This window comes from Diabrotica virgifera, chromosome 3 (genome assembly GCF_917563875.1).
Source record: "Diabrotica virgifera virgifera chromosome 3, PGI_DIABVI_V3a".
Classification (NCBI taxonomy): domain Eukaryota; kingdom Metazoa; phylum Arthropoda; class Insecta; order Coleoptera; family Chrysomelidae; genus Diabrotica; species Diabrotica virgifera.
The window spans coordinates 222,301,990-222,319,608 of NC_065445.1; the positions used below are offsets into that span (position 1 = coordinate 222,301,990).

General features: G+C 32.1%; 1 protein-coding gene across 8 annotated transcripts in view; it reads left to right on the forward strand.

The window, feature by feature from the left end:
• The window catches only part of LOC114330003 (ABC transporter G family member 20), a 632,705-nt gene that overhangs the window by 600,216 nt on the left and 14,870 nt on the right, over positions 1 to 17,619 (forward strand). For all 8 annotated transcript variants that reach the window (XM_050645856.1, XM_050645858.1, XM_050645863.1 and 5 more), the window contains 3 exons: positions 8,953 to 9,240; positions 14,914 to 15,186; positions 15,345 to 15,606. In XM_050645856.1, the coding sequence (XP_050501813.1) occupies positions 8,953 to 9,240; positions 14,914 to 15,186; positions 15,345 to 15,606 (823 nt within the window). The remainder of the gene's footprint in view (positions 1 to 8,952; positions 9,241 to 14,913; positions 15,187 to 15,344; positions 15,607 to 17,619) is intronic.

The window sequence follows — 17,619 nt, forward strand, 5'->3', positions numbered from 1 at the left end:
TTATAAAGTTGAGATGCTTATTTAATATTTTATCGACAAAATATAAATTTTTCTTTTTTTTGCATAATCTTTAAATTAAAAAAAAATAGTTATAATACGCTGGTCTAATTAGTAAAGTACAAAGAAAGGTTATTTACCAGCAATTTTATTGCTTGAATCGAATTATAAGATCCTATTTATTATTAATATAGGTATGCAAAGTCCGCAGATAGTGTGCTACTTTTTTTATAAACAAAATGACGCCGACAAATCGTATTTTTTTCAATTATTGCTCTATAACTCCCAACATTGTACCTTTACAACAAAAACACTCCAATAAAAATTCACCCCAATTTAATTCTACATAAAGGCATGTTTTTCCCGATTTGCTCTTTTCCTCGGAAAATGTGGGTTTTCCCAACAAAATCTCGAATTTTCACTAGTAATACCACTAGAGGTCAAATTATTTCCGGAAATTTTTTTGAGATCATGAATATTTTGAAAATTTCCCGAGTCGCAGACGAGGGAAATTTTCTAAAAATATTCATGATCAAAAAAAAATTTCCGGATATTAATTTGACTTCGCGTGGTATTCGGTAAGAAAATTCCACACCAAATTTGCATTTGAAAATCCAAAGCTGCATGAACAGATTAATAGCGCGCCATAGCTTTGTCAGCAATTATTTAGGCTTTCAAATTCGTAATTTCTACTCATTGTAGTTGCATGGGAATACCATTTCAAGATAGAAAATAGTATATTCTTCAATTTTACATAAGTTTTGAGTAACTACAAGTGATAGAAAATGAATCAAAACTAAATTATGTAAACAAATAAAAACCAGTCTGTCAAAAATGTTCTGTTATTGTAAACGTCAAAAAATTTCCACTCTAATTCGCTGTTGGGTACCCCACGAGCAAAAAATTTCCGATAAAATACCTCCGTTGCCATGGTGATCTGTCAAAATAACGTATTTTGATTTGTTCAAAATTACAGGTGTGGAATTTTCAAATAAATTTCTTGGGCCAATAATTATTTATCAATAATTATATACCTTGGTGAAATAAAAGCTTACTTAGTATAGATTATAAATTCAGAAGCCGGTGAAAATGAAACGAATATTTTAGCAACAATTCAATTGTTAATTAACAATTTACAGTCGCAATAACAACCAAAATAATCATGAGACATTGATCAAACTTAGAAAGATTATAAAGGTGTGATGCCTATTTAATATTTTGTCGACAAAATATAATTTTTTCATTTTTTTGCATAATCTTTAAATGTTTAATAAAAATTGTTATAAACAAATTAACATTTCCCAGAAATTGTTTATTATATTCTAATTTTAAAAAATACTTAAAATGCGTATTTCATAGGTCTTGAAAATGAATGCTTTAAAAAAATTTTCCAACCATTTGCAAAAAAGTTATGAAACAGCAAAGTAAATATACGAATTCTCCGTTGTTTATAATTTGTTTTAATTGTTTCAAAGCTTAAAAGTGAGTCTATGGTACAATCTAATTACTCACAAAGAATATCAAAAATTAGTACAATGGTTATATTTTAATCAAAGATTAAAAATACTTTTTTTTTGTAATTTTTAGCGCAAAAATAGGCCTGATACAGAGTCGGAGCTAAAATGTTCACTCGAAGCGACTGACACGCAGCATACATTATTTATTAAAAGTGTACGTCGCGCGGCCGATCGTCGCTCCGAGTGTAAATTTTAGCTACAGTACTGTATTACTCTACTTTCGCGCGTGTAAATTACAAAAAAATATATTTATAATCTTTAATTAAAATATAATCATTAAATTGATAATTGATATTTTTTTGTAAATAATTAGCTTGTACTTTAAACTCACTTCTACGCTTTGAAAGAATTAAAAAAATTATAAACACCGTTGTAATCGTATGTTTATTTTGCTGTTTCATAACTTTTTTGCAAATGGTTGCAAAAAAGTTTTAAAGCATTCATTTTCAAGATATTTGAAATGCGCATTTTAGATATTTTTAAAATTATAATATAATTAAAACTTTCTGAGAAACGTTAATTTGTTTATAACTATTTTTTTTAACATTTAAAGATTATGCAAAAAAATGAAAAAATTATATTTTGTCGACAAAATATTAAATAGGCATCTCATATTTATAAGATTTCAAAGTTTGATCAGTGTATCATAATTATTTTGGTTGTTATTGCGACCGTAAATTATTAATTAACAGATGAATTGTTGGTAAAATATTCGTTTAATTTTCACCAGCTTCTGGAACTATAATCTAAACGAATAAGGATTTTAAGTCACAAAATTATTTAATTATTGGTAGATAATTACTTATCTAAAACTTTATTTGAAAATTAAAGATTTTGTTAGGAAAACCCGCATTTTCCAAGGAAAATTTTCGTCGGAGCAGATAGAAAAAAACAAGTCTCTATGCAGAATTTAATCACAGTGAATTTTTATTTGAGTGTTTTTGTTGTAAAGTTAAAATCTTCGGAGTTATAGAGCAATAATTGAAAAAAACACGATTTTCGGGTGCCATTTTGTTTATAAAAAAAGTAGCACACTATCTGAGGACTTTGCATACCTATATTATTAATATATAGGATCTTATAATTCGATTCCAGCAATAAAATTGCTGGTAAATAACTTTTCCCAAAAATGGCCTATTCGCCGATAATCAGCCCAGACTAATAACAATTAAATAATAAATTTAAAAATTACCGGTGAAAGTTGCATTACTAATCCGCTAGGAGCGACACCAGCGAAGCTCAGAGCGTATAGGGATCACAGGTTTCATTAATTAAGTTTTTAAAGGAATGTAAGCTAAAAGTTTTAACAGATTGATAGCAGTGGCGGATCCAGAGGGGATCACGGGGTCATGACGTGCATCATGACTCTGTGCGTTTACTTTCGTCCCCAAATGAAAGTAAATATCAATTCAATAATCCTAAAAAAAATTAGGCCCATCCAAAAAATATTTGAAAACCCACTGATCCTAGGGTTCGTAAGACTAAGTAACCTTGAATAAAAGAAAAGTAATTAAATCACCCTCAAGATCCATGAGCCCCCTCAAAAAAATTTCTGGATCCGCCAGTGATTGATAGAGAATTTCTATATTTTTTCTCTCTCCAATAAGTCTTTCTTTGTAAGCCGTTTAACAAATAACTTTGTGAATACTCTAGTAACTTTTTCTTTGCTTTATGATGTCAATCCAAGCGGTTCTTTAAAATTTAGAGATTTTTCAATATTTTACCGTAAGTGAATGGACTATAAAATATAGTAATAGCCGTATCAAAATAGTACACTCCTAAAAGTTAATTATCTCATATTTCCTGTCATGTAGTAGTTTAATTTGCATTTTATAAGCTTAGGTAATTTAATTCATAGTTAAGCACTCTTCTCAAAGATCAAAGGGTTCTCCCTTTTAAATTAAAGTTGAAATATTTTGCCCAAGATATTTATAACTAATCAAATTGGCGTTTCTTCTCAAGAGATACTTAACATAATTAAATTAACCGGAGGCCACATTGGCACGAAATAAAGAGGAAGGTTTTAATTTTAACAGAAAGAGCTAAATCAGAGTACAAATTAGTGTCATAACAAAATATCAGAAAAATAAATCAATTGTTGAAAAGAAAAGAGAAAATGGAAAATGTAACAATTTTGTACTTTTGTTTTACATGCATACAAACACTTAATGTATCTGCAAAAATACATCACACAGGTATATCGCACACCTAGTTCAATAGTGCCACAAGTGCAAAACACAATATTCTCGATAGAAATGAGCAAAACGTTCTGTAGTAAACGCGTTTTGCCCTGTAAATAATTTATTTTGAGAATGACTGGCTTCAAAATTACAATTTAGGTAGCAAATTATACACTTATTGGCTGGATCTTATTACAATTTATTAAAAATAAAACGTTATTATTATTTTGATAGTTATGGCGATATTGCATTGTGAAGAAAGTCATTTATAAAACGATACCTAGGAGATACGGCGGCAATATCAATTGATTTTTGCAGTTGTGGCCGTATTGAATTATATCGGTTGTATTGTGGCAGTGTATATTATCGCCACATCTCTCTTGATTTTTGCAGTTGTGGCCGTATTGAACGTATTGAATTACATCGGTTGTATTGTGGCAGTGTATATTATCGCCACATCTCCCAGTTACGGCCATATTGCATTTTCAAAACCTCCAAAAACCCTACAGTGAAATACCGAAGTAACTTACTTTATACTTATCCAAAACAATATTTTAGTTTAGAATGTATTGCATTAGATGGGCCATTATATAGGCAATATTTTACAGCCTTAATCCAAAATTCGAATTTTTTGCAGTTGTGGCACAATTGAACTAGGTGTGCGATATGACTATCAAATTTGTGGTTTTTGTCTACTGACAATACGGACATTAAAACTAGAAACAAAATGAAAGAATTATACTTGCATTTTACCCATTACAGCAGAATAGTTATTCACAAGGATGTTTGTGAGGGAGTTATCGGTCACAAAATTGGAGAAAAAAAATTGGCAATATCTTATAGTATCGAACGTCGGACCACGAAAACTTTCCATGAATTTTGTCGGTCGGAACTTCCAATTGATTTTTCACCCTTTCATTAAACTCTCATGCAAAAATCATACTGCTATTTATCACCAACATAATTCTTGTCATTTGACATGCTCTACGTGTCGGACTAATTAAAATGTCCAACCTTTTTGTCGGACAAACATTTTTTCATATATTGTATAACGTTGGCTATTGAATAAACTTAAAAACAGAGTGCTAGTTTTCACAATAATTAAAGATTCTCCTGTTCCAGTGTTCCCGTACATCAAAGTTTGTCCGACTCGACACCGTTAAGTTATGAACAAATTTTCAGCTTGCTATTAATAATCTTTTAGTTGATACGCAGGATCCGGGACTAATATGAAATATAGTTTTAAAGGATTGTGTACAAATAGTTTAAATTTTTAAATAAAACACCCTGTAATTCAGTAAGAAGCCACATTTTATTTAAGTGATTTAAATTAAATCTTAATATTTTGAGCCCAGGAATCTATAGTTAAAAGATTTCTAATTATTAATAAAATAAAATTAACCGGTCGCGCCCAAAATCCCGAAAGTCAAAATCCCGACGACCAAAACACCGACACGCCACAATTCCGACAGGTCAAAATCCCGACATGCAACAATCCTCGCATAAGCAAAAACCCGACCACTACATTTTGAATATTTATTGTTTCCTTTTCAAATGTAATACCAATTGAAATTGAAAAATTAATTACATACTTACTAATAAGTACAGGTACTAATTATTATGTATATTAAAAGAAAAAAATCATTAAAGACTTCATTTTATAATATAAAAGCTATAATTACTGAAATGGAAGGTTGAAAGTGACATGATAATATCTATTATATGAAAGTATTTAAATAATTGATGGATTCGACCGTTACTTGATGGAAGTTCATTTTATCTAACAATAAAACACTGAAAATGTTTGTTTTCTATACTTCCACAAAATTTATTATAACTAAGTGACTACAGCTGTTTCAGCAGAGTGCCTTTCTCAAGTGATATAGTTTACAATGTGTTTCTCTTTTTAAGTCTTCAACTGAAGAGGTTGAGGAGTGGAGAGCTGTTTGTCTCGAGTTGGTCATTCAGAATTATATCTGTATTTTTCAGTTTATTAATTTCCATAGATTCTAAAAAAGATAGCTTAAGGCCTTTATTTTGAATATGCAGAATTTGAAACTCTTCATTGAAAGAATGATTATGATCTAGAAGGTGAAGTGCGTATGTAGAAGTGTCTGTTTTTCTATTGTTGAATGCCCTTTTGTGTTCTGCTATCCGTTTGTCAAAAGTTCTGCCAGTTTGACCGATGTACGTTTTCGGACAGTCACCACAAGTTAGTTTGTACACACCACTCTGTAGTTGCTTTCTCTTTCGGCTTTAATTGTTCTTAATATATTTGCTTAAGTTGTTGTTAGTTCTGAAAGCTGGTGTTATTCCTTTCTTTTTTTATGTATCTGGCTATTTTTGTTGTTATCTTGCCAGTATATGTGAGAGAGCACAAGGTACTGGGTTCTTTCTGTGGTGGTGGATACACTAATTTCAGGGCTTTCTTATGGAGTTTTTGGTTTAAAATTTTGTTAACTGTTTGTTCGTTATAGCCGTTGTTTACTGCTATTTGTTTAATGATGTTTAGTTCTATCTCGAAGTTATTTTTTGTCATGGGAATTTCTGTCAGTCTATGTATCATGCTATGGTAGGCTGCTAATTTGTGTTGTGTAGGATGGGATGATGAATTGTGTATAGTTGTGTCAGTATGGGTAGGTTTATGATGTACGGAGAACTCATGTTTGTTGTGTAGTCTGGAAATCGTTACATCTAGAAAGTTTATGGAGTTATTCTGTTCTGTTTCTATTGTTAACTCAATATTATTATGAAGTGAATTAATATATGACAGAAATTGGTCAAGTTGTCTGTTAGTTTCTGTAAAGCATACTAGTATATCATCCATGTATCTCCACGATGTTTAGAAATTGTATATTGTATATTGGTAGAGATACGTGGATGATATACTAGTATGCTTTACAGGAACTAACAGACAACTTGACCAATTTCTATCATATATTAATTCACTTCATAGTACTATTGAGTTTACAATAGAAACATAACAGAATAACTCCATAAACTTTCTAGATGTAACGATTTCCAGACTACACAACACACATGAGTTCTCCGTATATCATAAACCTACCCATACTGACACAACTATACACAATTCATCATCCCATCCTACACAACGCAAATTAGCATCCTACCATAGCATGATACATATATTGACAGAAATTCCCATGACAAAAAATAACTTCGAGATAGAACTAAACATCATTAAACAAATAGCAGTAAACAACGGCTGCAGCGAACAAACAGTTAACAAAGTTTTAAACCAGAAACTCCATAAGAAAGCCCTGAAATTAGTGTATCCACCACAACAGAAAGAACCCAGTACCTTCTGCTCTCTCACATATACTGGCAAGGTAACAACAAAAATAGCCAGATACATAAAAAAGAAAGGAATCACACCAGCTTGCAGAACTAACAACAACTTAAGCAAATATATTAAGAACAATTAAAGCCGAAAGAGAAAGCAACTACAGAGTGGTGTGTACAAACTAACTTGTGGTGACTGTCCGAAAACGTACATCGGTCAAACTGGCAGAACTTTTGACAAACGGATAGCAGAACACAAAAGGGCATTCAACAATAGAAAAACAGACACTTCTACATACGCACTTCACCTTCTAGACCATAATCATTCTTTCAATGAAGAGTTTCAAATTCTGCATATTCAAAATAAAGGCCTTAAGCTATCTTTTTTAGAATCTATGGAAATTAAAAAACTGAAAAATACAGATATAATTCTGAATGACCAACTCGAGACAAACAGCTCCCCACTCCTCAACCTCTTCAGTTGAAGACTTAAAAAGAGAAACACATTGTAAACTATATCACTTGAGAAAGGCACTCTGCCGAAACAGCTGTAGTCACTTAGTTATAACAAATTTTGTGGAAGTATAGAAAACAAACATTTTCAGTGTTTTATTGTTAGAGAAAGTATTTAAACTTGAATTCAGGATTTGACTATACATATATTATTGGACAATATTCTCAAAAAAAAAATTAATTCATATACCCATGGTAGACGTTTTATTTAGAAAATTAGTTCATATTAAATGGTAAATACTTTTGTTTAGCAACAAAAAATAAAAAACAGATGGCCATAAACAAAAAACCAGAAATAAATGTAATTATATGTTAAAAAGGAACTTATCAAACCTGTCGGTGTTCTGGCGTGTCGGGATTTTGGCCTGTCGGGATTCTGGCGTGTCGGGATTTTGGCCGTCGGGATTTTGGCTGTCGGGATTTTGGGGTAGACCAAAAATTAACATATATGATTTACTGTTAGTAAAATATCAAATTTACAACAACATAGACAATAACTATAAGTAATTGAGTTCATCTTTATCCAGCCTTTTGCATTAAAAGTTGACCATAGGCCTCCCCTAATTTTTTCCAGTTCTGTCGGTCTTGGGCTTCCTGCAACCAATTCCCAGCAACCCCTTTAACGTTATCTGTCCATCATGTGGAATGTAGATGGTCTACCTCTATTTCTTCTGTCTGTTCGTGTTCTCCATACCGTAAATTTTTGGGTCCACCTCCCATCTTTCATTCTGGCTACATCTTCTTCTTCATGTACCATGTCCTTTCAGAACATTGGCTACCATCATAGCTATCTTAATTTTATTCACTACCACCCTAAATATCATGCTTGTATTAACACAATACCAATCTCGCAAGCTCTTCAACCACGAGGTACTTCTTCGTCCTGGACTGCGCTTGCCTGCTATTTTTTATTGCATAATATTTTGCAGCAACGTATATTTGGGATCTCTCATTACATGTCCGAAATACTCAATTCTACATAGCCCTCCCAATTCCACTACAGCCATGATATTCGCTTTATGACATCTGTGACGCCTATTCTTCTTCTGATTTCCTCATTTCTAACCCTGTTTCCGAAAGTAAGTTCAAGTAGTGACCGTTCCATTCTTCTTTGGGCCACTGTAAGTTTGATTGCTGTGGCCTGGGTTAACGATAGTGTTTCGGCGCCGTAAGTCATGACTGGAAGCACACATTGGTGTCTTCTTTTTCAGATAATTCGGCATGTTGCTCTTGAAGATGTCTGATAGAGCTCCATATGCGGTCCATGCTAAAGTGATTCTTCTGTGTAGAGATTTAATTATCAAAATATTCTCGAAGAATGCCTTAGCAGAAGCTGAAGACTAAGATTAAAAAAAAATGTTTTAAATTGTTTATAAACGTGATATTAGCATAAAGTAAATTTTCATATAAATGTTTTATTTATAATTTCTTTTTGCTTTTAGATTGGCCTTATGAGGAGCGGTAAGCTCCTGGCAGAAGAATCCCCACAAGTTTTGCTACAGATGTATCAATGTACCTCCTTAGAAGACGTATTTTTAAAACTATCTAGGAAGCAAGTTCAAGTAGGTGCGGCAGCTAATGACCAAAATATGGCTAATAACATTAGTTTAGCTACACTTAATTGGTCCAAGAAAGAGTCCGTCTCCGTGACGGAGGAGAGTGGAGTGGTCGGCTTGAATTTCCATCAAAGCAAAGAAGTTTTAGTTCCTGATAGCAACGGACATTTAGATGTAAGTATTGGAATTTCATATTTACTTTTCTCGTGTTCCTTTCAAGAAGCTATAAAATGTATATATTCCTTTCAAAATGGATAAACGTTAACTCCTAGTTTTCTGCCTATTTATGCTAAATACTTTTAAAATGCTCTCCTATTAATTTCCGCACTATTAATTTTCGCACTAGGAGATTTAATAGGAGAGCACGACTAGCATGGTTGGATACTTAAGAACCGCAAAATACCTCAATATTTGAGGACCAAAGTGTTCAACGAGTGCATCCTTCCTATCATGACATATGGGTGTCAAACCTGGACCCTAACCAAGGCAAATATGAATAAATTAGCCACAACAGAAAGAGCTATGGAAAGAGCAATGTTAGGTATACGACTGTCAGATAAAAATAGGAACGACTGGGTAAGATTAAAAACAAAAGTCGAGGACATAACAACAAAAGTTGCCAAACTTAAATGGAGCTTTGCAGGCCACACTGTTAGACAAAAAGACCAACGTTGGAATGCCACGATACAACATTGGAGACCTTACCAAAGTAAACAACCGAGAGGAAGACCACAGATGAGATGGGTTGATTATATTAAAAGAGTAGCCGGAACGAATTGGAAATATGTTGCTCAGGATAGAGACCGATGAAAGGAGTTGTGAGAGGCCTATATCCAAACTTGGACGATAGAAGGCTAAGAAGAAGAAGAAGACTTTTAAAATACCTCCGTCGTTTCTTATTGGGTAGTCCCTAGAAACTAGTCCAGGGCCAAAGTCAGATACTGGATACTGCAGTTTATTTATTTATTTTATTTTTATTTTACTGAAATATACATCCACCAGGTATAAACCCATAAAGGTGTACATAAGAAAACTACATTGACTGAACACTTGATGACAAAATATAAAATAAAATAAAGAATAACCAAAAATGTTTCTGTTGTTAATACACATACACAATAATAATAAAACAAAGACCTTAATAAAGAAAAATACAATGACATCAATTCGATAAGCTATTGCATATTTCGCGTTTAAAGATGTTAAACCTAAGAAAAAAAATGTCCACAGATCTTAAGTTATTTACATTTATGTTGCGAATTAGGCACCGAAATATGAAAAGTTACACCTGAACGTGACACAGCTCGCGGTAAAGTCCATAAGACTAAGCAAAACATCGCTATTAATTATAGTCCAGAAAGCCACTGCGCATCCGCTAGGAAAAATATTCTGATTCGGATTTTTTGCACAATCTTACTCAAAAAGGACTCCTTTTAACAAATTTGCATGTTGCCAGGACCAAAAGATGGTCAAAAATTTTTTAAACGTTTTTTTTTGTTTTTTTTCTAAAATTATTTTTTTTGCACGGAAAAAAGTTTTATTAGGTTTTTTGGATCATTACAAACAGAAAAGGTCTTTAGTGACTTTTCTCTAAAAATGATAGTTTTTGACATATAAGCGATTGAAAATTGAAAAATTGCGAAATCGGCTATTTTTAACCCTCAAAAACTATGTGAAAAACTGAAAATTTGAATGTTGCAAAGATAAGTTGATATTATTTAAACATCGATTGATGAAATCCCGAAGAGTTTTTTGCAATACAATATTCAAAGCGCGTGCGCGACACTATTTTCCACCGACAGTATGGTACAAATGAAAGGAATAAATTCGTTATTTCGTAAACCGGCAACTTTAAGGAAAAATCCCGAAACAGGTCGATTTTTATTTTTAAGTTGTAATATTGTGGCATATATGGTATATTAGTGACGTCATCCGTCTGGGAGTGATGACGTAATGGATGATTTTTTTAAATGAAAATAGGGGTCTTGTGGTAGCTCATTTGAAAGGTTCTTGAATTCTCTATTAAGTAATCTAAACATTTACATAGTTATTTATACAGGGTATCCTTTTACTTCTTTTTATGTCAAATAATTTAATTTAATAACAATTTTTTGGACACCGTGTATAAATAATTATGTAAATGTTTATATTACTGAATAGAGAATTGAAGAACCTTTCAAATGAGCTAGCACACGACCCCTATTCTCATTTAAAAAAGTCATCGATTACGTCATCACGTCCAGATGGATGACGTCACTAGTATACCATATATGCCACAATATCATAACTTAAAAATAAAAATCGACCTGTTTCGGGATTTTTCCTTAAAGTCGCCGGTTTACGAAATAACGAATTTGTACCATACTGTTGGTGGAAAATAGTGTCGCGCACGCTTGATTAGCAATTAAAAAATAAAAGAGTTTTGAATATTTTATTGCAAAAAACTCTCCGGGATTTCATCAATCGATGTTCAAATAATATCAACCTATCTTGACAACATTCAAATTTTCAGGTTTTCACATAGTTTTTGAGGGTTAAAATGGCCGATTTCGCAATTTTTCAATTTTTAATCGCTTATATGTCAAAAACTATAATTTTTAGAGAAAAGTCACTGAAGACCTTTTCTGTTTGGAATGATCCAAAAAACCTAAAAAAACTTTTTTCCATGCAAAAAAAAATAATTTTAGGAAAAAAACAAAAAAAAAACGTTTAAAAAATTTTTGACCACCTTTTGGTCCTGGCAACATGCAAATTTGTTTAAATGAGTCCTTTTTGAGTAAGATTTTGCAAAAAATCCGAATCAGAATATTTTTCCTAGCGGATGCACAGTGGCTTTCTGGACTATTAAGCAATTGACAAATTTGAAGATGAATATTAGGCCGTTTATTTCACGCTGCTTACGCACTGAATGGAATCCAAACTCAGAAAGGAGAAAATTATAGCTGTAGCCTCTAACCGGATATCTGTTATGTTTGAGGTAACAATATCTTAAGAATCTTTTTTGAACAGATTCAAGATTAGAGACAAGTTCTGCATGATTAGGATTCCATACCACGCTGCAGTAATTAAGTTTACTACTAACTAGTCCAAAATATAAACTACCTAAAGCTTCAACAGACGTTACATCATAAATATTTGCGATATCATTGTTTTGCTTTTATTAATTCGTTCATCTCTTTTCTTTGCCCTCTGATCATTCTCCATACTTCTTTTTGTGTTCCGTAGAAGTCGTGTTCCATCTGTTTTGAGAAACTCTGCCAGTGCTCCCTTTTTATGTGCCTCACTAAAGTGAGCTTGTGCTTTCTGTGCCTCACGTGTGCTTTAGTGCCTCACTAAAGTATTCTTTTCGTTTCTGATTCGTTTGTAGTGGTTGCATGCCTGTTGTGTTTGTTTCGTTCTGTATTGTAAAAAGGCTTTCTTCTTTTCTTCACAGTTTATCTTAACGTCCTCTCTAAACCACGGGGTTTGCTTCTTTAATATGTGATTATTCGTTACTTTTCTCTCTCCAAGTGATTCTGTTGCAGCGTTGATTATACAGGGTGGTGAATCGTCAAACGGGCCATAGGAAACTCAATGGGAAATTCTAAACTGTTGAATTCCTGCTTCCCTAAATATTTTACATCAAAAGTCATGGGAAACTATTTGTAGAGGACTGAAATCTGTATCGAACACAAATGTTAAAATTGTCCTACGAATTAAACGTACTCCAAAATTTTGCAAAAATATAATACATTTTTCAGGCTACCCCTAAAAGTCAGGCCACACGTATTGCAAGAATATATTATGACATAATGTTGCGTTTGGGCATATTGACGTTTCTGATATTTGACAATTATTTGAATTGCCAAAATATTATTTATTTTGTGATTTATTGTTTAAAAAATAAAGTTGATTCAAAAATGTACTCAGTTGAGGAGAAATTAGAAATAATAAAACTGCTATATTTAGGCAATAGTGCGCGAACTGTCAGATCTTTATTTAGTGTAAAATATCCCGATAGACCAATTCCAAGTCATTCAACAATTCAAAGGATTTTACAAAATTTTGAAAATACTGGAACCCTGATTTCTAAGTGTACCTGTATAAACAATTTTGCTGAGGTACCAAGAAATTTAGAAAATCAAAATGAAATAAATGTATTAACAGCGGTAGTAGAAAATCCTAAAATAAGTTCTCGGACTATTGCAGACCAGTTTAATATTCATAATTCCACGGCATTAAAAATTTTGAAAAAGAATAAATTCCGTTCTTATAAATTTCAACGTCATCAAGAACTAAGACAAGGAGATGCTGAGAGACGAGGGGAATTTTGTTTTGAACTTTTAGAGAAGGCTAATGCAGACAGACAATTTTTAAAAAACATTTTGTTTAGTGATGAATGTACATTTACATTGAATAATGAACCAAATGTTCAAAATTATAGGGTTTGGTCGACAAGAAAGCCTGAAAACATTATTGAAAGCCATACCCAATACCGTCGAAAAATAAATGTCTGGTTGGGAATATTTAGACACAATATTATTGGGCCATTTTTCTACGAGGAAAATTTAAATTCAGAAAAGTTCTTAGACTTGCTACAAGAAAAGATTTTACCGAGACTTGCAGAAGTAGCTCCAGATGAAGAAGAAATTTGGTTTCAAATGGATGGATGCCCTGCGCACAATAACCGTGAGATTAAAGAATTCCTTAAAAACAGCTTTAATAATTGTTTGATTGGACCTAATTGTAACATTAAGTGGCCTCCGAGATCGGGAGATCTAGCTCCAAACGATTATTTTATCTGGGGCTATCTAAAATCAAAAATTTATTCTGATCAAAAATTTACCGATATTGAAGCATTAAAAATTAGAATTATTGAAGAGTGTGCAAAAATAACGCCACGCGTTCTAGCTAATGTTAGACGAGAATTTTACGATAGATTGGGATACTGTTTAGTACAAAATGGCGGATTGTTTGACCATTTATTATAGTTTTATGTTTAGAAATTATCATAATTTATTTTTATTCGTTCCTTAAATAATAAAAATGTATAGTTACAATTTAGGAATAAGGATCACAGTAAAATTATATTGAAATTCTTTGAATTGTTGTTTAACCTGGAATTGAATTGGAGTGTATCATTATGTTAAATAAAATCTGGCAGTGCTCGCACTATTGCCTGAATTAAACATTGCGATTTTTCGTCAACTGAGTAGGTACATTTCATTAACTTTACTTTATAAACAATAGAATTTATTATCTAAAAAATGTAATTATCTAAACAATACAATTTACTGTTTACAAAGTAATATTTATTGTTTACTAGTGTAGTAGTAGTATTTTTAATAAAATTTATTGTTTATAAATATTTAATCATAAAATAAAAATATTGACAATTCAAATTGTCACACATCTTACATCAATATCATCAAACGCAACACATCATAAACATTCATGCACTACGTGTGGCCTGACTTTTAGGGGTGGCCTGAAAAATGTATTATATTTTTGCAAAATTTTGGAGTACATTTAGTTCCTAGAACAATTTTAACACGTGTTTTCGATACAGATTTCAGTTCCCTACAAATAGTTTCCCATGACTTTTGATGTAAAATACTTAGGGAAGCAGGAATTCAACAGTTTAGAATTTTACATGGAGTTTCCTATGGCCCGTTTTCCGATTCACCACCCGGTATAGTATTATCTTTTTTTTTTGCCAGCTTTCATCGATGTTATCGTTTTCAAATATTCCCTTCTCAGAGATGCTTAAAGATAATATAGATAGATCCATTCTCCATGCTTAAAGATAAAACACTAAAATTAACTTCAATATTTTTTCTATTAAATAAAAACTTTCATTATTTTTAGATGGGAAAACCACCTTCTTCGGCAACTCATGGTATCAAAGAAGCATGCGACGACTGTAGTAGCTGTTCAGATTTCACAACGACGGGAAAACTTCGAGCCCTCCTCCAAAAGAATTTCCTCAGAATGTGGAGGAATGTCGGGGTGATGTTATTCATCTTCGCTCTACCTGTGATGCAAGTTATCCTCTTCTGTTTGGCCATCGGGGGAGATCCCAAAGGACTCAAACTAGCCATAGTAAATCACGAAAAGAACTTTACGAATTTGACTTATCAGGTAAGAAGAATTATTTTTTTTACAACAAATACCATTACTATAGCAGAATATCTAAATTATAAGCACTAAATTCTGAGAAATTCATTTGCCTAGCCCTCTTGACTATCTGACGAAATTTATTTTTTTAATCTTTTTTATCTACATAATCATTATTTTAGGAATGCGAGTATGAAAAAGGATGTAAGTTCGGAAACCTAAGTTGTCGATACGTAGACACAATAAATACGACAACGATCATCAAACAATATTATGCGACGCCCGAAGAAGCCAAAGAGGCGGTTAGAACGGGCAACGCGTGGGGTGCCTTGTACTTTACCGAGAACTTTACCGACGCTCTGGTAGCTAGGATGGCCTTAGGGAAAGACGCGGACGAAGAAACGTTGGATCAAAGCGAAGTGAGAGTTTGGCTGGATATGTCAAGTAAGTAGACATCTAGATAATCTATTATTTACAATTTATTACACTACAATTTATTTACAAATTATTCACATTATTTTAACAACCGTTTATCAATTCCACTGTCTTCGTCTTATCTATTTTTGTAACTGTTACTCTAAGGTACTTATATTGAGTTACTTTCGCAAATTTATACTCTCTGTCATTCGTTATTTGAGTGGTCCATTTATCTTCTTCTGCATTTTCCTCTCTCTTTTCCATATACTTGATTTTTCTTGGTTTATAGTCAAGCCAAATTTTCTAGTTTCTTCTTCAAATTATTGTTTGAACATTTTTCAAAGTTCCATTCTTGAATGTGCCAGAAACACCAAGTAATCTGCACAACTTTTCAGGACATACAAAAAACTTTCCCATATTTACAATTCCTCGCCAATTGGTCCGAAATTACACTTACTTAAATGTAGTCCTGTCGCCAGGGGGGGTACAACGGCCTCCTGTATTCAGATGGACTTACCCAAGTTTTTTTTTATGTATTTTGACCCGTAGAACACGAATTTTTTGGGTAACAGTTGATCCGGATGTCGATAAGATTGTTATAAACAAAGAAGTTGAGGAATTACATAACAGCGATTTCTCGCAAAACAAAACATGTTTTTGTATTTTTTGGGCCATTCTAACCAAAAAGTGTTCCTACAAATTTTTTCGTAGGATGCATAGTTTTCGAGATAAACGCGGTGGAACTTTCAAAAAATCGAAAAATTGCAATTTTTGTACTCGAGTAACATTTGATTAAAAAATAAAATAGCAATTCTGCTTACCGCATTTGAAAGTTCAAGGCAAAGTATATCGGTTTTAGTTATTTGCATTGCTAAAAATTTATTATTTTATTGTTAAACAAAAGTATAAACACCTAGTGCTGGAGTGATGTTTTCAATGATTTCTCATTTAAAATCGAACGAGTAGGTAGAGTAGGTACAAGTGCAAGCGAGGCTATTTCTACGTAGCATGCATGTAAACGCATGTATTAGGCACGGGAAACACTATGTGTTTATAGCTTTTTTAGCAATAAACACATAAATTTTTAGCAATGTATATATTCGAAACCGATATAATTTGACATGAACTTTCAAATGCGGTAAGCAGAATTGCTATTTTATTTTTTAATCAAAAGTTATTCGGGTTCAAAAATTGCAATTTTTCGATTTTTTGAAAGTTCAACCGCGTTTATCTCGAAAACTATGCATCCTACGAAAAAACTTGTAGGAATATTTTTTGGTTAGAATGGCCCAAAAAATACAAAAACATGTTTTGTTTTGCGAGAAATCGCTGTTATGTAATTCCTCAACTTCTCTGTTTATAACAATCTTATCGACATCCGGATCAACTGTTACCCAAAAAAAGAATGTGTGTGTACTTTGTACGCACGTAAGAAGTTATACTTCTATTATATGATTATATGATTATAAACGAAATTAATATACTTTTTATTTATATTTTATTTAAATATTAAATTAATTTATACTTACTACTTCTCAAACATTTTTATTAAAACAGTGCCAAAAAACACATTAAAAATGCCACAAATGATTTCTGAACATTAATTGTCGGAAAATTTTTTAACTAAATACGCATTTTTTGAAAATAAAATTATATAATAAATATACTTACAATCATAAAATGTATAAAAAAAAATAAAAAAATAAAAGTTTCTATTGGGATTCGAACCAACTTACCACGCGGCTGGTATTTGCGTTGTATTGGGATTCACCCGCAGTAAAACTTCGCCACAGAGACAGCTTGTCATTATGTGCGAAGATCGTCTAACTAAACAGATTAACCTTTTGACATTTTTAACTTATGTAAATCAAATTATTTTGATTTTGAATTGAAATGATTTAGAATTGAAAAAATACAACAAAACATAGAGTAAGAAGACAATATATTAGGTGAATATTGATAGAAATTTTGATGGTAATCAAATTATGTAAATAAAAGTATTACATACTACTTATGTATTTTGGTAGGCTCAAGGTAGGT